The 23,384-nt window shown below is 42.5% G+C and overlaps 2 protein-coding genes across 2 annotated transcripts; one reads left to right on the top strand and one right to left on the bottom strand.

The window, feature by feature from the left end:
• Positions 1-16,068: 16,068 nt before the first annotated feature.
• Positions 16,069-17,190, bottom strand: LOC308302994 (kelch domain-containing protein 3-like; the record flags this gene model as incomplete). The annotated part of the gene is made up of 1 exon (XM_080747313.1): positions 16,069-17,190. The coding sequence occupies one exon, from the start codon at positions 17,188-17,190 to the stop codon at positions 16,069-16,071; it is 1,122 nt and encodes a 373-aa protein (XP_080603439.1).
• Positions 17,191-21,922: 4,732 nt separating this feature from the next.
• LOC308303381 (alpha-soluble NSF attachment protein-like) lies at positions 21,923-22,822 on the top strand (the record flags this gene model as incomplete). The annotated part of the gene is made up of 1 exon (XM_080747735.1): positions 21,923-22,822. One exon carries the CDS (start codon positions 21,923-21,925, stop codon positions 22,820-22,822), a length of 900 nt encoding a protein of 299 aa, XP_080603861.1.
• Positions 22,823-23,384: the final 562 nt, after the last annotated feature.

Raw genomic sequence — 23,384 nt, 5'->3', positions numbered from 1 at the left:
CATTTGTTCCATTTTGGAATTTGTTTTTCTCTATTCATTAAACAAATACTAATTTGCTCTTTAAAAATGTAACTATACAGTACCTTGAAAATAAGTAAGTCACATTCTTTTTTGTCTTTTGACCAGTTTGAACTTTGAAAATGTCTCAGGTTGAGGACTTTGTTGCTACTCCATGTGAAGAAACCTTAGATGATTTTACGAAGGACCAGCTACTGGGAGTAGCTGAGCACTTTAAGATAGAAATCACAGACAGAAGGTTAAAGGAGAGGGTAAAGTCTATTTTGATCGCTAACTTAAAGGACAAGGGGATTCTAGAAGAGTCCGTAGTTGAGGAAGAGGATGAGGAAACGTTAACTGAACCTGTTACCAAGCCTAAAATGCCCACGATTCAATTTACTTTTGAACAACAGAAAGAGTTGCTTTTGTTGCAGGCAGAGGGGAAGAATCAAGAGTTACAGGTAGAAAGGTTAAAAATAGAGCAGTCTTTACAGGTAGAGAGGCTAAAAGTAGAGCAGTCTAGACTGGAGATTGAACGTGCAAAGCTTGAGCTAATAAAAGAAGGTAAACTCACAGTTGGGGAGGCTGGTATAGCTGGTAGAGCACCTGCCTCGGGGTCTCAAGCTCATGATTTTGACATTTTCAGTAACTTGCGCTTAGTGCCCAAGTTTAACGAAAAGGACCCGGAGACTTTCTTTTCCATGTTTGAACGTGTAGCCGATGTACGTAAATGGCCAGAGTCTGCCCGCACGTTAATGCTGCAATGTGTATTAACAGGCAAGGCACAGGAGGCCTACTCATGTCTAAGTCCTGCTGACAGTCAGAAATACCAAGTGGTTAAGTCTGCAGTATTGAAGGCCTTTGAACTTGTTCCTGAAGCCTATCGCCAACGTTTTCGGACATGGCGAAAAATTGAGAACAAGACTCACCTAGAGTTTGCACGCGATTTGTCATGCTATTTCGCCCGCTGGTGTGCCGCCTTGGAAGTTAAGGACTTTGAAGGGTTGTGTGACCTTATAGTCCTCGAACAGTTCAAGAACACATTGCCTGAACATATTGCCACTTACATCAGTGATCGAAAGGTGAAAACTGCTGCTGAAGCTGCTGCTTTGGCAGATGAATATGTGTTGACACACAGGCGCTCTTCTGGGGAGCGACGCTCCTTTGTCCAGTCCCGTGCTGGCAATGAGAGTGTCGAAATGGGCTCTCCAGGTAGTTCAGGCATGGCGGTTACACCGGAGGCGAACCCTGGTCATGGCACGCGTGAGGAGAAAGTATGTAACTTCTGTCATAAGAAAGGCCATTGGAAAGTTGACTGTTACGCTCTAAAAGCAAAGACTATGTCTACCTCTCCCTCTGCGAAAGGTGCGGCTATGGCTGTGCCTGCGCCAAGCTGGGAGGAGGTACAGGTTAAGGGAGTTGAAGGGTCAAAATGTGGAATATCAAAATGTCAAAATCTTGAGGTTGATGCGTCCTACAGGCCGTTCATCAGTGCAGGTTTTGTGTCACTTGTAGGAAGTAATGTTAAAGTGCCAGTAAATATACTACGTGACACAGCAGCACACGATACATTTATTGAGGCATCAGTGTTACCATTTACTAGGGAGACTGCTACAGGGTCCTCTGTTCCAGTTTTAGGAATGGGTTTAACTGTCCTCAATGTTCCTGTTCACAACATCATGCTCTATTCCAATCTCTTCCAGGGTCTGACAGGTGTGGCTGTGCGTCCCGCTTTACCTGTGGCAGGGGTAAATGTGATCTTGGGTAATGGGTTGGCTGGTGCACGTGTGTGGACGGATGTGCCACCACCTTTAGTAGTGGACGAGGTGCCTTTGCTAAAACCTGAGGAGAGTGAAACCGAGGTTCCTGATGTGGTCACAGCTGATGCAGTGACACATGCCATGTTCTGTGGTAATTCTGAAGCAATTGAGTGTGACCTTGGGAAGAAACAGAATTTGGGTTCAGGAGCAATGTTTTCCTTATCTGAAAGAATTCCTGCAATTGCCAAACCTTTTGAACATTTGTTCATTGATTGTGGGGGCCTACTCCCTCGCTTGAAATCTGGTGCAGTTTATTTTCTCACAGTAATGTGGTTAGTATGGTTAATGCTCTCAACCAGAGAGGTTGCACAGGAAAGCACTGGGTTTAGTCCAAACGAACTAGTCTTTGGCCATACTGTACCATTAGTCATTTTGAGTAACCAGTGGAAGGCGGTAGAGCCTCGTCGCAACTTAATTGACTATGTAAATGGATTTTGGCACAGACCTTATTTAGACGGACGCACTGAGCAGAGCGTTTCCAGCCCATGGTTCTGACTTAAACTATTTGATGTTGACTGTTTAACTGTTCAAAGTCTGATCACTAACTTTCTCAATTCATTGAAATGTTCCAATCAGGTTAATTCGCTGGTCCCTAATGTGGCAGTCTTAGTGGCTCGTCATTATATGCATTAATGGGGTTGAAAATGTTCTTTCCAGGGTGCCTTAAAATGAAGGCAACAATGTGACAGGTGTTTTTTTTTTTGTCCCTCTAGGCTCTAGGCCTGTTCTGTCTGCTCCTGCCTCCTGATCTCCTCCTCTCAGATGCTCCAGGAATCCATGGTCAATCTTGGTTGCTGAGGAGGGGGCCGGGGGTGCTGGTTTTAGACAGGACGGGTTGGACTGGAATTTATTTGGGGCAAATGGTATTGATATAGTATTTAATGGTAATGGATAGTATTTGATGGTATTTAATGGCATTTATATTCACTAATTAACACATGGGTTTTTTCTTCATTATTCAATATATTATATGTAGTACATTAATTGTTTTTCTCTTGTTTAGTTTGAATTTGGTATTACTACTCTAAGGAGTTATGTGGATTGTCTCGGGCCCTTATGGTCCCTCATTTTGAAGGGGGAGGGTGTCACGGCCCCCTGGCCTGTAGGGCCTGTGTAGTATGTATGGTGGTACCCTGTATATGCTTTTCCCCACAGAGCCTATGGGTGTCGGCCTGGCCCAATGAGGTGGATGATTGGGGCAATGGGGAGCACCTGGCCCGTGCTCCCTGGAGCCCTATATAAGCCTGCATGGCACCCTCATTCCTTCTCTCCCTCTACAGCAGACAGCACCCTTTTGTTTAGTCCTTTTATGCTTTGCTTTATACACCTTACAACACCCCACACTACACTTACCACACATCCATACATTGCTGACACCACTGATTACTGATTTACACACCTCAAACTCTTTGTACATATCATTTAAACCATCTGTTAATAAATCATTGTTATACTTTAAAAGCCACTGCCTCGTGTCCTCCTCGATTTGTCATGGCCTAAGAGCCAGGTTGTGACAACAATGGACAAAGTATGTATATGTAAACAGAAATATTCTACTTTAAATTTTGGAAAACCACCACACTCAAATAAACAGTGTTCATATTTTTAGCATTTCATTTCATTTTCTTTTGCTGCAGATTGAAATGTCCCCCCTTTTTACAGGCTTCAAAGAGCCACTTAACCACTCCATCAGAAACTGATGGCATTAAAGCATGTACTGTAGGTCTACACTGAATACAATAAAAACAAGATAGATCTTTGTTGTTTAAGATATTGAGCAGATAAAATAGAATTTTCAGTGCGGGGTGATGTCTGTGACAAGTTATTAAATATTACCTTGACACAGAGTGTTGTATAAAGACTCATTTCTAGTCCTCATTTTTGTTTATGGCTTCCTCGGGAGAGTTGAATGCCTTGTTGTGGAAAGGCATTCATATTAATGAATGCCTCCTCCCCTCTCTCTCTCTATCACACACGCGCGCGCACGCGCGCGCACGCACGCACGCACGCACGCACGCACGCACGCGCACGCACACACACAGTGTCAGCTAACATGTCATGGATTCGGTCTGCAGAGAGAATACCGTTTGACACTTGCAATTGGATGCGTTGCTTGTTTCAGAAGCTAATATGTTCCTACATCTTGTCAACCTATCAACTTAATAAGTCATGGATTGCTTTGCATTTTTCAGTATCTAATACAATTACAATTCAGGCATTTAGCAGACGCTCTTAATCCAGAGCAAATTACATTAAGCAAGGTATCAATACGTCAACATTAATACATCAAATGCATAGGAATAGTAATCTAAGAGAAATAAAAACGGTAGACCAAGCACCTATTCAGTAAAAACTTTATAAAAAAAAAAAGAAGATACTAGCACAGTCAGTGCTCTCCTTCAAATCTCTTCTGAAAACACAACTTCATGTTAAATGTTTCTCTTAGGTCTGTTTGCCTTTAATTGGCACGTCTACGCAGTAGGCCTAAATAGTTTATTCTTGTTCCTAACAAGAATGGGAGCACCTGGGAAAAAAGGACGTCATGGAAAAAATTGGGGACAAGATTTCTTGTCATACAGAATGTGGGAAAACTTAACTGCACTTTCAAATAAAATTAAATAATTTAAAAAAACTAAAAGCTGAGCTGAAGTCAATCAACAACAGCTTAACAGCCCTCTTCCCCTTTGCTGTCATGTTGGGAGATCGAGGGTGGCATCTATAAATCACATTGTAACTTTGTTGTTCAAATAAACTCATCATCATTTTATTGAGAATGAATGAATGAATGAATTAAATTATTCTGCACTGTAAGTTTACTCTTTTTTTATTGTTACTTTTGTTTTTACTGCATTCAATGTCTTTTATATAGTGTTTTTGTCTTCTTATAATATGCTTCCTTTGCTTAATGTTTTGTGTGAAGCACATTGAATCTTTATTGTTGCAGTGTGCTACATTTAAAGTTGCCTTGCCTTGCAGGGATTGCATTGCATCAGTGGAACGGGTCACCTCACCGCCTCAACATTGGGAAGGCGACACATTATCCTCCACAGCGTGAATGAGTGAGTGACGATTCCAGTACCATGGAGAGTTCCTCAGCACCTAATACCCAATCACAGTGCTGAGTGAGGAACTCTCCACGTGCCTCCTGTTTAGTTCTCTCCTTTTTCTTTTCCCATCAGACCTTTCTCCTCCTCCTCACACCTCTGTGTGTCTCTGTCACCAGCCCTCAACTAAACAAGCCTGTCTGATGCCTAATTTATGGCACAATTTGAATTTATATTTAGTGTCGCTCTCTAAACATCTGTTCATTTGTTGTACAATGAAGAATTAAATAGGCTCCTTGCTCTGTTAGTACATTAAAATTCATTATGCCTAATGCTAATTTGCCTGTGCATAATTATATCTCGGAGGGTTACACATCTCCATTCAGATTGCCATTCAGAAAATTTACTTCCATTATTCTAAACTAGCCCTTACCCGTTCAAAGATATGAGCTCCAAAATGATGTGCAGTGTGTGGGTTATGGGATGTGCACTGTGCACACAGTATATGAGGGATGGGAAGTAACTTTAACTGGTGCTTGCATGATAATATGTAGGAGCATCAAGGTAAGAAATACCCGTTTCGTTTAATGGCTACAGAGATACTGTGTCCCCCCCCCCCGCCCGCCCAACCGCCTGCACACACACCCGCCTGCCTGCCTGCACACACACACACACACACACACACACACACACACACACACACACACACACACACACACACACACACACACACACACACACACACACACACACACACACAGCTGGTTAAACATGTTGCCTCATGCTAGATGCAAAATAGATATGCCTCATGCTAGATGCAGAATAGATAGATACACCATAAAAATGCTAATATACAGCATATGATTTGTGAAAGTGACAAACGGGCTTCACAGTTATGTCAGGTGTGTTCATATGCTAATGGTGATGCGATTTCAGATCAATTGCTCCAGCCACTGAGGAGAAACGCTGTTTCAGACAGACAGACAGACAGACACTCACTCAGACATTCGGAAAATTATATGTTTGATGGAGGTGTCACCTAAACCTAACCTAAACCCTAACCCTAACCTCAGTGGGGGTATTTCTGAATGGGGATGTTTCTAAGTGTGGGTTGGTTGGGGGGGAGGAAAGAAGTAGCAACGCATCGGCAGGTCCACATACTGTAGAATGGTACATAGGGAATTAGGGATAACATCTCATAGGTAAAAAATACAGTTTTTTGCCTGCATGTCTGTCGGTGTGTGTGTCTAATCCTAACTGAGACAGTATTTTGGCATGATATGAGATTAGTTTGTTGCTGTTTCTTTTAGTTTTTTCTGGAGTTTGGTACCCCAGGCTGCGGTCCCATTACTTGTGAGTCAATCTGGGCCTGTCTGTACGTAGTTTAACATTTCCCAGCTGTCAACATGGCCTTCCCTCCCCTATTTGTCTGACAGTTGTTTCCAGGTTCGTTCACCATCTTTGACAAATGCAGGTGTTAGAGTAGAGACCAGGGAAATTATACCTCGGCAATTATGCCCTATAGAGGACGAGTGTAGGAAGTGGTCCAATTACTGACAGTGATACATGAGTGTTCACCCAGTTGTCTTCCGCAGCTCTTGTTTGTCATGATTGCCTTCATTTCAGCCATCACAGCCGATTTTCCCTCTGGATTTCTATATGGGTCGACGCAATGGCACAGATTTTGCCTGTAATTTCATTCTACAGCTGGACTAATTAGACATGATCATGGGGAGTGATCATGGGTAGTTTGTAATGTCACTGTTGGAAATTACACAGAGTGAGGGATATTAGTACCATGCAGCGTTCAGAAATTACATGTACTCTTGAGATACTAACCCAAGGGTTTTCAAGCTTGGTCATGTTCCCCCAAATGTACTTTCAGTGAGCCATGGCTCACCATTTCAAACTAGAAAAGGGTGCTCCTCGGAGCACAGATAAAATGTGGAAGGCAGTCGTATCCAATTAAAATCGAATCTGCTAAATCCGACTGCTAAATCTTGATCACATGACTACAAAGATAATATATACTGATTTATGTGAGTTTTGGACAATATTTGTGGGAGTAGTTGCAAAAAGTGTTTTGACAAAACCGTAAAACGGCGGATAATCTATTTCGGCATAAATGGCCGGGGCCTTTATGGTGCACAGCTTCACCCGGATCGGTCCAATGGCGCCCGAGATTAGCTGTTCACAGACACAAATACAAACAGACTGATTTTATTTTGATTTGATTTGATTAAGGATCCCCATTAGCTGTTGCCGTAGCAGCCAGCTAGTCTTCCTGGGGACACATAAAAACATACAAGATTTTTACAGTTACAAATGCAATATTATTAAAAGTCAGTACTCAACACAATACATAATGAAACTAACAAATAAGATAGATGAAGTTACATTTTTAGAAAAGAAATAGAAAAAAAGAACAAGCTAAAAGAAACAAACAGAAATTAGAGCGTTAAATACACTTTAAGATTCCTTTTAAAAGTGAATTTACAGTAAATACAGCAAAGGTTTGGAGGCAGGTGTCAGTGAGCATTGTTTTTTGGACTCGGTAATTCAAGCTGCCCATTACTGGCACCTCTAGTATAATGATTATGTATAGTATTAGTTAAAACTATCTGTTTGTGTATAAAAACTGGAGTTTTAATGCTCATAACTGACTTGAGCAGCACAAGTGTATTACACGTCAACCTATTTTTAACAGTAAGCCAGGAGAGGCAGGCATGCATACAGCTTACATTAGACCTGAGCAGCCCAGAACCAACCATGCTGCCCTGTTCTGGACCACCTGGAGCTTCCTGAGGTCACCACTGGCAGCAGATGACCACACCGTGGAGCAATAGTCAAGATGACATAAAACTAAACTGACAGGAACGAAAACATAATCCTCCGCCTTCGGCCGCTCTGGCCTCCTGATGGGGATCTGTCTTAGGCACCATCATGGTGCCATGAAATCCGTCAATAATATATTAGCTTAGCCATTTGAACCCCAGCATCCATATTATTAGCAAAAATAGCAGATCTATAACCAAGAGATTTGATGTGGACAGAAAAGATTACAGAGACAACTCAGGTCCAGTTCACTGAGTCTAGAGCAGGGATGTGCAGAGAATGTTAGAGAGGCAGGGGCTGACATTTCTAAAAGGGCTTTTTGGTGAAAATATAGAAAATTGCAGACCTCCAAGCTCACAACATGTCGCAGCGCGATACATTGTGAGCTTGGATAATCAAGTCAATACTGGAGTTTAAACAAGGCAATTCTCTTGAATGCTGCCTTCAGGTATGGCATGGAAAGAGGGCATTTGCATTTCTTTCACCATCGTAAAAACTGCATTCGTGGTCTGGAGAGGGCACTTTATACAGATGGATAAAAGGGCAGGGGCTCAAGCCCCTCTTTGATGTTTATGTGTGGTTGTCTAGTCTCTAGACAACCTCTAGACAACCTGACCCCAAGGACCCCTGGGGACCCCTGACCATACACCTTTCTTCATCAGTTGACACAGTAATGGTCCCGCTGAGAATGCCTGTAGACACAGGACTGACAGATACTGTAGTGTAGATAGATAGGTTGAATAATGAATAGCCACTGTGGCTATGTGACAAACCTGTGGTTGCACAAGCGGTTGGACAGATTTAAGCTATTCAGCAGTTTTCAGTGATAAATGTTATACCCACAGACAAATAAAACATGTCTATTCCACTCGGTAGTTAAAAATCAATCACTATAAATATAATAACTATGACTATAAAGATGGTTTCAAAAGTTGTTCTAACTCTAGTAGATGGCTTGTAGTTATCAGTTATAGTGAATTGATGCACAGACCTTTTTATGCTTATAGACTCATGGCAGCTCAGTGACATTGATCTGAGAAACCGTTCAAGTGAGGCAACCAGCTCAGAACAAAGCCATAGTTACCCTATATGACCTGCAGCTCTGGGTGGAGAAATCAAGAGGCTATTATTAGAATAACAGCAGCTAACATCACCAGGTGCTGACAACTCTCCAGAGTGATCTGTGAGTGTGAATGAGATGCTGCATCAGCAACCATATGGAAACATTAAATGGAATCAGTCAGAGCCACAGGGGGTGAGCTCAAGTCTCATGCAGGTATTTGCATGGAGAATACAAATCTCAAGGTCCCACCGGAAACCTCTTCTGATTAAAATGGAACTACAGCAGCATCAGGCCTTCTCTCCTCTCCAACCACCCATCCATTAAGAGTACTGATGCGGCACTGGCAAACTATCTGAACGCATTCTCGGCATGGTTTGAGGTTAACAATGCTACTGTAGTGCTATCCTATATTCCGTCGCCACGGTTTTCCCTGTGGCCAAAGAGGGGAGGGTGAGTTCCACCCCTAGAGCAGCAAGCACCCCTAGAGCAGCAAGCACCTTGCACACTTGCAGATTGCCAACAGATCCACCAACAACGCTATGCATGCCACCCTCGATCTCCCAAATTGACAGCAAAGGGGAAGAGGGCTAGTTAGGCTGGTTGTTGATTGACTTCAGCTCAGCTTTTAGTTTTTAGAAATTATTTAATTTTATTTGGAAGTGCAGTTAAGTTTTCCACATTCTGTATGACAAGAAATCTTGCATTTCCCAAAGTTTTTTGTTTTTTCACCCATTTTTTCCATGACGTCCTTTTTCCCCAGGTGCTCCCATTCTTGTTAGGAACAAGACTAGATCTCACTTTCTCCATCTTCTTCAAATATAACAACTATATTCTATAAATATAACTATATGGTCGTATACTGTGGATTTTTCTTTGTCCAAGTAAGATATCACATTACAGAGGTGTCAGCTCAGCTTTTAATGCCATAGTCCCAGCAGGCTGTCAAACTGTCTAACCTGGGACTGTGTGTGTTCTTTCCTGGGTCCATGGGCAGTCACCCCACTCTTACTCCACTCTTCCTACCGGAGCCCACCATGGTTGCGTGCTGAGTTTGTACTGCTACTCACTGTACACACGACTGAGGCCAGGAATAGCTCCAGCACAACTGTCTAGTTTGCCAACCACACATTGGTGGTTGCCCCGATCACAATGACAAGAGGGTCTATGTTGACAGAACAACAGCCTCTTCTTGAACATGGAAAATTACACCTAGTGTGAAGTGAGCGGTGCTATTTATGATCTTTATTATAAGAGAAATCAATATATAAATATAAATCAAATATATTTTGTAGTTTGTTTTAAACCACGTCTGTGAACCAGTATAACACCATATAACACTATAACACATTGATTGGTTGATTGATTGACAGCATGAGGTACAGTCAGACCTTTAAGGTAAAAAGGATAACACAAAACAGTCCTGCAGGGACTTGTTGCTACTGTGGTTTCCATTGTAGACATCACAATGTCAACAGCCTGCAGCTATGAAGTCACGGTTTAAACACATTTATGATGTATCACTTCAAGCTATACTGACAATAACTTGCTCTTAAAGTGTACTTAATAAGGAACGCGTTGTGTTAAGATTAGTGGAAGTGACCAAAGTAAACTTAAGGCCGTGTTCACTTGTTCAGTGAAGTTTAAAACAGCGGGGGAAAGATCAAGCGCCTGAAATGTCACAACCTTTCTCTTCAGTTCAGCAAAACCCCTCTCTTAATGCTCTCTGAATTGGTCATTTGGCCAACCGTGCGTGCGTGCGTGCGTGCGTGCGTGCGTGCGTGCGTGCGTGCGTGCGCCTATTGATATAGCAGCGGCCCAGTGGGCCCAGGCAGCAAACTGCAATAAGGCTAATGAGAGTCGCCTCACCCGGTCACGCTGATCAAAGCAGAGGCCAAATGAGCTCTGAGGTCCATCGGTCAGTGCTTTGATATGGCAATACGGTAAGCTTAGTCACATTTAAAAGGGCACAAAGTGAAAGCAGGGTTTGCGGTTCATAGTGCATGCTTTGAAATTCATATTAGACAGTTCCATAAACATGGCATCGGGTCAATCAAATGACAGTTATGATGGAAATTTAAGGCGTAGCCAGAGGCATTTTAGAGAAGCAACAGAATGCTTTGTGGGTATTCATCTCAGTAATAATAGCCAGTGTGGACGACCAGATGTCTGTCGGTAAATGAAGAGACCGGACCTTAATTGCCTTCCTTTGCTGCTTGCATTATGCCTCAAAAACACATGTCTCTCTGCTTCACTTTTACATCTTCTATTGGCGCTCATTAGCTTCTGCCAAACACAACGTCAAAATGCACCCACTCTCACACACCACAAATTCTGTACTATTTCTTCACACATTTACTCACCTCCCCAGCACACACTATTCCTTTCATGCTTTGTTCTTATCATCTGTCTCTCAGTCGCTGGAGACTGTGTGATCAATAGCCAGAAGGAGAAACAAGCAATAATGAAATCTAAGGGAATGTGGGAAGTGTCACCTGATCAATGAGCAAATGCAGTTCTAAGGTTCTAATCTAATCAGCCACCCGCAGCTCCAAAATCAACAGGGTTTAAGTGGTTAAGTCAGGGAAGACAAAATCAGGCCAATCCCTCTGAGAGGATAATCTGTCTGTTCAGCCCTGTGTCAAGCACCACACCATTGACTCAAATTAATCAATGTTTCGGGCAGCCTCCTGGAGAGTTGGCTATTCACAGCAGAAAAATGCAGGCTAAGTGCAGGGAGCAGTCATCCACAGTATGTCAGAGAACAGCAAGATGGATGTTGTAAAAATCTTGTCAACAAGAGATGATGGCATACTTTTTGTTTTCCAATAAAGGGTAAAAACACACAGAATTACCACTCTGAAAGGAATGCTGTGGGTTCCTAGCGCCAGAGGATATTTGGGAACACAACAAGTTGTCTGAAACGGCACTTTAACTACAAAAAACATAAATAGGATACGGTATTACATCTTCAGTCTAACAGCCCAAAATATACCCCTGGCCAAACTATACCAGGTGTATATTCTGAGCTAGTCCGGTTTATTCCCTGTGGTAGCCCACCAATCTTTTGCCTTTTTTTCCCCTCTGCCATAATGAATTCACGTCGATGTTTTGTGATTTTTCTCTGATTATGTCAGTGAAATGATAAATCTTTGTTATTGATACTATGTTAAGATGGCGTGTGTAACTTTGCCCCCAATTTTGAGGTGTGGCCTCTGAGACCAGCATGTGCTATCACTCATTTTGAAGGGCTGGTGGCTACATCCCCGCGTACACCGTTGAGGACGAGAGAGAGAGAGTAGGTGAAGAAGTAATTGAAATCAATGTAACTGGAGTGTAGAGTGCACATAGTGTGAAAGAAATGTTGAATAGAATCCTCCTGGCATTTGCTCGACACATCGCATCACGATAGATTTTCTTATTTCTCTTCTGCTCCATCCTACACCCTTCTACACCCTTATGCTCGACTCCTATTGTTCATTTTAATAAGCAAGTTTAGTTCAAGATGTACTTGGTGTGTGTGTGTGTGTGTGTGTGTGTGTGTGTGTGTGTGTGTGTGTGTGTGTGTGTGTGTGTGTGTGTGTGTGTGTGTGTGTGTGTGTGTGTGTGTGTGTGTGTGTGTGTGTGTGCGCGCCCACTGCTGATGAAATTGGTTTGGATGGAACAGAGGTGTGAAATGCTGAGGATAGTTTTATTGTGAGCCAGCGTGTTACTACTCCAGCCCATCTCTATATATGGCCTGTTGAAACCCATGTGTTTACACACGTGTCAAACATCTCTGGAGACAAACAATTACTTAACTCTCTATTTGATTCATGTCCAAATGGAACAAATCACTGCTTTCTACCCCCATAATATGTTGACTAAAATTAACATTCCTCGCTAATTTCTCTGTGCCAAGTTGTGGAGACATCATAGAATAATATACCTCATAAACCTGATCGTGAGTTGTGTCCAATACAGCTATAAAGTTTTATTTTTCCACATTGTATGATTTAATCCCATGGGGCTTGCTTAGAAAATCCTTCAGTTAGAAAATTATTGCTGACATTAAATTTATATTTTGAAAATATTTAAGTTAAGTAACGACTAATGAGGCACGAGGCACACAAGGTGTGTGTGTGTGTGTGTGTGTGTGTGTGTGTGTGTGTGTGTGTGTGTGTGTGTGTGTGTGTGTGTGTGTGTGTGTGTGTGTGTGTGTGTGTGTGTGTGTGTGTGTGTGTGTGTGTGTGTGTGTGTGTGTGTGTGTGTGTGTGTGTGTATATTTCTCATCAAACTATTTCATCCAAATCATTTGTCTTTCTTATGTTATTGTCTTTCAGAGATTTGCATATGTGTCTTTTCAACACCTGCCGTTTTCGCCAGGTCTTAATCAAAAGACTCCTCTGATATCAGTGACTGTCTATACCTGGTAGAATATAGGTAAACAATGTGTAATGTGTACACAACCTGACCTTGATCTGAAAAGAATTGCATCAGTTTATCACCACATTGGTGTTCTGTGTGGATGTACCCATGATACAAACAACAGTTCAAAAACTTTTATTTTCAGGGCAGGCAAATAAAAAACTAAACAGAAAAAGAAATGGAGGCTTGTTAGTGACTCATTCAGGGAATTAACACCTACCAGTACTGCATTTGCAGTCAAGACACTGCTGCAAGAAGAACCCAAGAGCAGGTAAATGTAATCTTTTTGTAAGTCACCCATAAGAAAATCACTTGGGTGAAAGTGTTAAAGTAGCTCACTTCATTGTGTACTTAAGAAAAGTATCTGGTGTTAAAATGTATTAAGTCCCTATTAAGGGCATAATCTCCTGCAACACCAAAGGTGTGATTTACGTAATCTATTGCCCTTGTGGCAAATATTATGTTGACAAAACCATGCGCGCCCTTAAGACATGTATAGCTGAACACTGTAGTTGCATTAGATGCAAAAATTTGTTATACCCTGGTGCAGCTCAATTTGTTGAAGCTGGTCATTCAGGCCATGGCTACACGGAGCTGGATATTTCTGAAGCTAGACATTTTTTTATGCGTTTGGGGCTTGCAGCCACACAAAGCTGGATATTTCGGCTGCGAAGCTGTATATTTTTGAAACCGTATAAATAAGTGGAGAGATTGAAAAATATCCGATTCACTGGATCCGTGTAGACAGGGAACCTGGATATCTCTGAAGACTTTACTGTGTGTGTGCTTGTTAGACCTAGATGTCTTTGTCATGTGGACCTATATATTTTTCTGTGGATATCTGAAAAACCGGGATATATGAAATATCCAGCTCCGTGTGGACCTAGATATTTTTCTATGTGGAAACTGGATATCTGAGAAATCCAGCTCTGTGTAGCCATGGCCTCAATCTCCTCTCCCTGTTATTTCACACACACACACACACACACACACACACACACACACACACACACACACACACACACACACACACACACACACACACACACACACACACACACACACCTAGAAGCGGAGGCGTCCTCGACAATTCACTATTGAAAAGAGAAGCATGGTGGATTTATTCTTTGAATACTTTAGCCCCTAACGGCCTCAACAGTTTGATCTGAGACCTTTCTTTTGATGGTGGGCAGGTTAGGCTGGGTTTATTGTTACCAGTTTCGAGTGGCAGCCGCCTGTAAGTGGTTTTTCAGAGCGGTTTTTAAGGAAGTTAGGGATTTACACTCCTTTAAGGACTTCGGTAGGGCAGTCCACATTTTAGTGGTATAACAAATTTGACCCTGGTGGGCAGGTACTTCACCACTGTGCCAACCAAAAAGGCCTGCCAGAAGTACCTGCTATGTTCTTCCTTTTGGCACGAATGTTATTCACTCTATGCTTTACTATACAGTATCATAAACAATTTATAACCAGGCATTTGTTGTTGAACTTGTTATCCAACCTAAAGTTATCCAACCTTTGGCAATGAATGCCGGTCCGATAACCTCAGTATAATATATATACCGGTATATAATATATGACTGCGTGCAGTATATTATACAGTACGCAGTCACCTACTGTATGATCATTTAATTATTGTATGTTGTATAATTGAGATCATGTTACTTGCTGAGAATATGTGATTTTATGTTACTAGAGTTAATAATTTGATGGAAATTACACTAATTTACAAGCTGATGTATGTATTAAATACGTGTTTTATGCTTAAGTGTTGTAATATATTGGTCCTAAATGTTATCCTTGTTTTGTAGGAATGTACTAAGAGTAAGAAACAAACTCCTTTCTGTCTTTCTGAATACAGCATACTGTCGCAAACTGGTCTTTGGTGTTGCATTGGTTGTCTACCTTACCTTCTTGGCGAGGTTCAACAGGGCTGATGTCACAGACCTTTATGTAGCATAATATTAAGCAAAAAGCATAGTCAGGATGATCTGTCTCTGAGAACTGTCAGTGGAGGCAGTCTAGCAGCGGTGCGCTGTGCTGGAGGAAGCTGTGTCTGGGTTGGGGGACCTAGCCTGGAGGGGGGGGGGGGGGGTCTGATGAAGCGTGGCAACATGTGAAACATTACTCCTGCTAGTATGCAATCTCTAGAAGAGCAGCTTTTTAGTGTTGGGAAGCAGCTACCCTGGGAAACAGTCCTGTGTCATGTACAAACGGTTCATACACATGAATGTATTATGCATATATGCTTGGACAGATATGAAATCTGGCAATTCTGAACTCAAATCTGCTGCTCACTCACTGTTATTGCATGACGACAGTAATTAAAAGAAGAAAAAAAAAATCCTACAAAGGTCTCCACCTTGGCAGTCATTTCCCCCTCCCACCAGTTGTTCTCCTTTACAAACATCTGCTTCCTAATCCTCTTCCATAACTAAAACATGTCTTTGTTTCTACATTAATTCCTGGTAGAGATCAACTGGGTGTAGACATGTCTAGTCTTAAAGATCTTCCCCTTTGTAGCAATGTCTGCCATGGCACAGTTCAGCTGGTGGAATTCTCTTTTCTCCAGTAAAATGCTGTGTAGTTCCTGGTGGATAGAGATCTGAGCACATTCTTGTGCTCTGCTTTCTTTCCTATCTGAAGGGGCAGCGATCTCCTCTTTCCCTTTCTTTTCACTGCTGTTGTCATCTCACCTAGTGTGAAGTGAAGCTTGGCCAATGTGACCCTGGGCATACAACAAACTTTGAGCGCTTTGTGCAAAGATGTAGGCCAGAAGTAGGCTAGATGTAATGTGACCCTGGGCGTACAAACAGATAAAGAAAGATGCAGGAGCTTAGCTCCTTCCAGGACCACCTCTAATATGATAATATAAAAAATACTGTATATACTGTATATTAGTTGGCTATGCTACAGTACTTCTTTTCTTTCTGTTCGTAGTCATGGCTGCCAGTTCCCACCTGATGTCGTGTGGGAGTCCTGACTGCTCTAGACCATAATGAGTAACTGCTAACTTGCATAACGTCTTCAGACTTGGACTTAAGTCTAAGATGTATAGGTCAGACACCTCAGCATCACCATCATCATCATCTTCAAGATTAGCTAAATCCTCTGAAATGGGAGTGTATCTGTATCCTCCAAAGAGGAGTATACGATCTCCCACCATGCAACAGCACATCTTAGACATCCATGAACAGGGGCCTTTCCCCTTGGGCTCAACCTTCGTCCAGGAGAAGGTCTCTGGGTGGAATTTCCACAGATCATTTATGGTCCGGTACATAAGAAACCTGTAGCTACCAAATATGTACAGCTCTCCATTGTAGGCAAAGGCTGAATGACACTTGCGTCGCTCTGGAAGGAGCTGTGCAGAAGTAATGCTCATCCAGCAGTTGGTCTTTGTGTCAAACACACTGATGTTGCCCTGGTCCCGCCTGCCTCCAAATACAAACATCTCTGTACCGATGATGGTGGCTGAGTGAAATGTTGAAGCAGGAGCTGGAGTGCCTCTGGTGTTAATTAAAGACCAGATCATTGTGGTAGTTTCCAACTTGTAGATGTCATTGGTAAATCCATTCAGCAGGTTGAATCCTCCAAAGATATACATGACCTTCCCCAAGTCACAGGCCGAGTGGCTGAACCTTGCCTCTGGAACAGTTCCTGAGACATTAGGTGTGAACCATCTGTGGGTGTCGACATCAAATGCATAAAGCACATTGCAGCATTCCCTTGTGTAGGTAACCCACCCCCCCCAGATGTAGATGTTATCTTCTATCAGCACAGCTGTGTGGCTGTTGCGCATGGAGGGAACCTCAAGGGGACGTATACCTCTTTCAGTCGTCACTGGGGGAAACTTTGTCCAACGCAAAGACACTGTGTTGAAGACGTGCACATCAATGTGATCCATGTCGTATATGTAGGTCTCACCGTAGCAATACCCTCCAAAGGAGTACACATTGTGTCCCACTGCCACCGCAGCATGATATGTTGGCTTTGGTCCTCCTTTGAGATGCACCATCCAGCGCAACATTTCATACACCAGCACAATGGCAGACAAAGGGGGAAGGATCCAGCCTGCAAAAGAATGAAGTCCTATTGTGGCACGCTACCACTTACATGTATATTGGTACAGTTACGCAGCGGTCATGCAAAGCTTAGCCAATCCGCAAAGCTGAGGGGCTGAGTTGGCCAACCAGGAATGTTGATGCCTGTTGATCAACATATGGCAAGTACATCGTCGCCATCAGCCGGAAACCTTGTTGGTCCAAAGGGGCTACTTTTCAGGGAACTGAAAAAAGAACCTGTGTTTCAGCGGATCCAATGTAATTATTATTTAGTCACAAGCTTATGGGAATACTTTTCATTTTAACCACTTATTCACTAATGTTTTAATTAAATCTTTAGCAAAAATAGACAGTCTACAAACTCACAATGCGCAGGGATAGTCCTCATCAACCACTGCAAAAAGCTTGCTAATCACTGTCCATGGTGCTGAACTTACTTTCAGATTTGTGTAAGGAAAAATGTAGTAAGGCTTGTTTTTATTGTAACACGATGAAATGTCAAGCTTTAACAGGTTATTATTTAAAGCAATTAAGACATGCTGTTTTTACCAAACAGTCTTTGTCCTGGTCCTTAAAACCTGTATTAAAAAGTTAAAACTGAAAACTCCACTCCAGTGAGCCATGTGTTCTCTGTGTTCTGTTGCATTTTGACTTGCAAAGATAATATTCCTAGTTTCCTGTAGGTGTCGTAGTTCAGGAATATTCCTGTTGTCGCCTCTTTTGGAACACAACAACCAGTTGTAAATGGTAAATGCTGAATTGGAATGATACAAACAGTGTAAAGTAACAGCAAAGGTGATAAAACCACACCCTCCCCTGGACGATGATGCATACGTCCAGAGACCAATGAACTCACTCTTCTGAGCCTAATTATTTAAAAAAAACTACAGACTGCAGAAAAACCACTGAATGTTGAAAGTTCAGTTGTTTTTTGTGTGTAATTGAGGTCAGAAAACATGAAAAAAGCCTAAAAATAAATAAATTAAATTTTGATGTCATATGACCTTTAATGGAGATGCCTGCAATTAATGTTGCTGATGTAACAGCACCGACATTATAGACTGACCTCAGACTGACTGACAAAGGGATTTGGTGTAGAGGTACAGTAAACAGGAGGGGTATACATCATGTCTCCATCTGGAAGTGTACACTTTTTTACGGTCTATGGCTTTGCCGCTCTGACATCATGCTCTGACATCACTGTGATGTCAGGGGAACCACTCTAACAGAATGGGTTTTCCGCTCTGACATCACGCTCTGACATCACTGTGATGCCAGGGGAACCACACTAACAGAATCCCTTTTATGCCCATATATGGAGTTCCCTGATGTCATCAATATTAAGCCCATACAGGACTTCATATGGGAATGGCATGGAAGCCACCACATGGTATCTTATATATTTTGTATTCATGACATGGTATCTTGAAAACTATTATGGTCACGCGATGTGTGACTCACTATCCTATAAAAGGAAGACAGAGACTAATGATTACCACCTGATGAAGGCCAGCTGATGGCCGAAACATCGTCAAACTTTATGTTTTAACTTAATAAACAATGTGGAGCATCAGCTGTTGTGCAGACTTCTATTCTTTTTGAAGCCGCTTCCAAGGAGTGGCTTTGTGTGTCCCATGTCCATATATGGTCATTTCAGTCCAGAATGAACAGGTTTTTTCAAAAACAAAATGTGTGTCCCATGTCCATATATGGTCATTTCAGTCCAGAATGAACAGGTTTTATCAAAAACAAAATGTCTGTCACCTCAAGTCCATATATGGTCATTTCAGTCCAGAATGAACAGGTTTTATCTGTCCCGTACGTCCAGAATATGTGTGTAGTGTCCGTCCCGGTCTGATGATTGGATACTTTGAGGATTGGTCAAGCTTCACATGACAATTCGGCCCTCCAGATAAAAACATTGATTCATTCATTCAGAATATAAGAATGTACAGATCACAGAGTTCATAACTCTAGAACACATAGAATAACAGTTCACCACTTCACTTCGAACCGAGGTTTGATTTTGAATCTTATGTCGACCTGAGCCCAGCACCGGCACTTGGAAAGGATGTGCGCATCACCTTGCTCTTTTAACCAATGCCCACGTATGGACACCAGGACGCCACATCGGCCTAACTAAACAGACTAACAGAATCCATGGCGAAGACAGATGGCCAAGACGGCCCATATCTGTGTGGCTGGTTCTACAGACAGGGATCTCCATGTATGGGCATAAAAGGGATTGCTTGTACGATGTCAGATGTCATAGACGTCATAGGACTTTCACATAACGAACTAGAAGAAGTGCTCTTCCGAGCACAGGTCTCTACCAGCCACGCGTCCTGGTGGTGCTATAGTAGGCCAATGTAAAAAGGGTGGCATGTGTACTTCACCAATCTTTTCATGGCACCACCATGAGGTTGATTTGAACATTTTGTAGTGTAATTTCTTCCTTGGCCTTTTGCGAATGTGCGTGCACAATTTAATTACAATTGCACGCTGTGTTTGATTTGAGGCATTTTGTTCGAAACGGATCAATCCTGCAAAGTTTGGAGGCCAATCTTAGCCAATCAGGATTGAATATTTAATACGGGACAGATCCGTCTTGATCATATGACTGTAGAGATACTGTGTACTGATTTGTGTTAATTTTGGGTAAAATCTGACATAAGTCGGCCTACTGGTGGCGCTATAAAAGGTTGATGTGAAAAATACAAGGAAAGGGTTTTTCCTTGGCCTATAGGGAGTGCGCTTACAAAGTTTGAAACTGATCGGTGGAGTTATAGGTAAAACCACGAATAGTTATCCCCTCCGTCCGTCCGTGCGTGCGTCCGTCCGTCCGTCCGTCCGTGCGTCCGTGCGTCCTCGCAGTTTGTGTGCACCTAATCTCAGTCGCCGTTGGCCCGGTCGCTGCCAAAGTGAGCACACACATTCCCTGGATGCCAATCTAGAACCTCTGCCCTAAATTTTTCAAATGGGCCTTTTCTAGCGCCACCTAGTGGCCGATGTTCGCAAGACACATTTCTGTGCACTACTCTTACAGATTTTGTCCAAAAATCCTACAAATCGGTAGGCAGTATCTCGACAGTCATGTGATCGACACGGATCTGTCCGATTTTTCATATTCCATCCTGATTGGCTAAGATTGGCTTCCAAAGTTTGTAGGATTGAGCCTTTTGGAACAAAATGCCTCAAATCCCAAACGCAAAGTGCAATTATCATGAAATCGCGCACACACTTTCCCACTAGGTCGAAGAAGAAATGCCACTTCAAATTTTTGAAAGCAGCCTCATGGTGGTGCTATAACAGGCCGATTTGTGGTTTTATCTATAACTCCACCGATCAGTTTCAAACTTTGTAAGCGCACTCCCTAGAGGCCAAGGAAAAACCCTTTCCCTGCATTTTTCACATCAGCCTTTTATAGCGCCACCAGGAGGCCGACTTATGTAAAACACAATTTTTCCTATTATTCCTTGAGATTTGATCCAAAAATCATGCAAATCGGTACACAGTATCTCCATAGTCATGTGATCAAGTCCGATCCGTCTGATATTTCATATTCCATCCTAATTGGCTAATATTGGCTTCCAAAGTTTGCGGGATTGCTCAGTTTTTGAACAAAATGCTTCAAATCAACGCAGCTTGCGATTACCGTGAAATTTGCCACACATGTTCCCACTATGTCAAGGAACAAATGCTACCCTTTTCATGTTGGCCTTTTATAGCGCCACCAGCAGGTAGACTTTAGTAAAACACATTTTTGGAACACAATGCCTCAAATCATGCATGCAGTGTCCGATTGCCATGAAAGGTCTAAGGTGAAGAACATATTCCAGCCTTTTTACATTGGCCTACTATACAGTAGCACCACCAGGACGTGGAGACCTGTGCTCGGAAGAGCACTGCTTCTAGTTGCACTCTGCGTTTGTGATTTGAGGCATTTTGTCCAAAACTGACCAATTTTACAAAATTTGAAAGCCAATCTCAGCCAATCAGGATGGAATATGGACAATCAGACAGATCCATGTCGATCACATGACTGTAGAGATACTGTCTACCGATTTGCGTGATTTTTGGACGTAATCTGTAGGAGTAGTGTACAGAAATGTGTTTTGCAAACATCAGCCTCATGGTGGCGCTAGAACAGGGCCATTTCAAAAATGTGGGGCAGAGGTTCTGAATTGGCATCCAGGGAGTGTGTGTGCTCATTTTGGCAGCGACCGGGCCAACGGCGCCGGAGATTAGCTGTACACAAACTCGGAGGACGCACGGACTGACGCACGGACGGACAGGGGCGAAAACATACTCTCCCCCTGCCTTCGGCTGGTGGAGACAATAACTGAGTAAGCATGTTTGGGCCCTCACAGCATATCTCCATATACAGTACATGGATCTCCATATAGGGGTAACTGGTCCGATATACATCACTGGCCAGATGGCCAAGACATGGGCGAGGTCGCTTGTCACCCTGAGGCGTCTTACTAGTTAGTGTAAGTGGTTAAGAGAGATATATGCAGATGAGTACTTGGAATGCCTGCGCAAATCGGTGCTGTTACTAGGCATGCTTGGCAATGGTTTGTGTTGTGTATGATGTCAGACCAGAACTCTGTGCAGTTTATATAAGGGGTTTGAATGTTTTTAGGAGAAAGCATAAACGAAGTAGTGAGAAATAGAACAGAAGCGGACCTAATGGGGATGGACAAATCTGGTACTGAAAAAGCAGCCACGGCATTTGCCGCGGCCGAGAAGAAAGTCAAATCATCCAAGTCATTTTTCGGAGCACTGTTTGGTGGAACACTGTTTGGTGACACCTCAGGGATGGAAGAGGCCTGTGACATGTATGCAAAGGCAGCCAATATGTACAAGATGGACAAAAATTGGTGCGCTGCAGGAAATGCCTTCTCGCATGCTGCCCGTCTTCACCTGCAAATGCAGAGCAAACACAATGCAGCAACTAACTTCGTAGATGCTGGAAACTCCTTCAAAAAAGTAGATCCGCAAGAGGCCATAAACTGTCTAAACCAAGCTATTGAGATATACACTGACATGGGGAAGTTCACTATTGCAGCTAAATATCATGTCACCATCGCTGAGATACATGAGACTGAGCTAGTGGACATTGATAGGGCTATTGCTCATTATGAGCAGGCAGCAGACTATTACAAAGGAGAAGAATCCATCAGTTCTGCAAACAAGTGCCTTCTCAAAGTTGCAACCTATGCAGCTCAGCTGGAGCAATACCCAAAAGCCATTGAGATTTATGAAGAGGTTGGAACCCATGCGATGGACAGCACGCTGCTGAAATACTCCGCCAATGACTACTTCTTCAAAGCAGCACTCTGTCACTTTTGTGTAGACATGCTCAATGCAAAACTTGCTGTACAGAAGTATGAAGAAATGTTTCCAGCCTTTTCAGATTCTCGACAATACAAGCTATTGAAGAAACTTCTGGATGCTTTTGAGGAACAGAACGTGGATGCTTATACTGATTCAGTGAAGGAATATGACAGTGTCTCCAGAATGGACCAGTGGCTTATCACAATGCTTCTTCGCATCAAGAAAACCATAGAAGAGGATGAGAGTGACTTACGTTGACTTCAATTCAAGCCTATTTATAATCCCAGTTTTTCTTTTGATATTTTTATCCTTCCATGCATTTTTTGCCACTCTTTTAATCTTCATTTACAGTAGTCCGGGAATACCAAGCGCATTCACTTGGTATTTTTCTTGTTGTTTGCAACAAAATACACCTTTTTCTACTACTCCCACATGTTTTGTCCAGAGCTTCATCTCTGTAGTCAAGTGATCTTGATATATATGTCAGATCTTTCAGATTCCATGCCTGTTGTGATATCCAGCCTGAAATCCAGACTGAGTCGCTGCATTCAGCGTTTAGCTTTTTTTTTTCAATCCCAGTAGGACCAGGAATATCTGCCACCTGAAATGTTTCAAATTGGCTATAACAGGTCACCACACAATCTTGTATAGGCAACCCAGCCTGTCTGGATTTCTTTTCTAGTCTTTTTATTATTATTATTTTTTTAAATCGTCAAATTATGAACACAATGTCGGCATCAGGGATCCCCTTATCTCCATATTGTAGTTGATCGGTCGTATGGTAGTGGGTACAGTACAAGTCACTGAGAACAGGTACAAC

The sequence above is a fragment of the Nannobrachium achirus genome (assembly GCF_963921795.1).
Source record: "Nannobrachium achirus genome assembly, chromosome: 18".
Taxonomy (NCBI): Eukaryota; Metazoa; Chordata; class Actinopteri; order Myctophiformes; family Myctophidae; genus Nannobrachium; species Nannobrachium achirus.
Note: the sequence above shows the minus strand (reverse complement) of the source record. Positions and strands in the feature narration are given on the sequence as shown.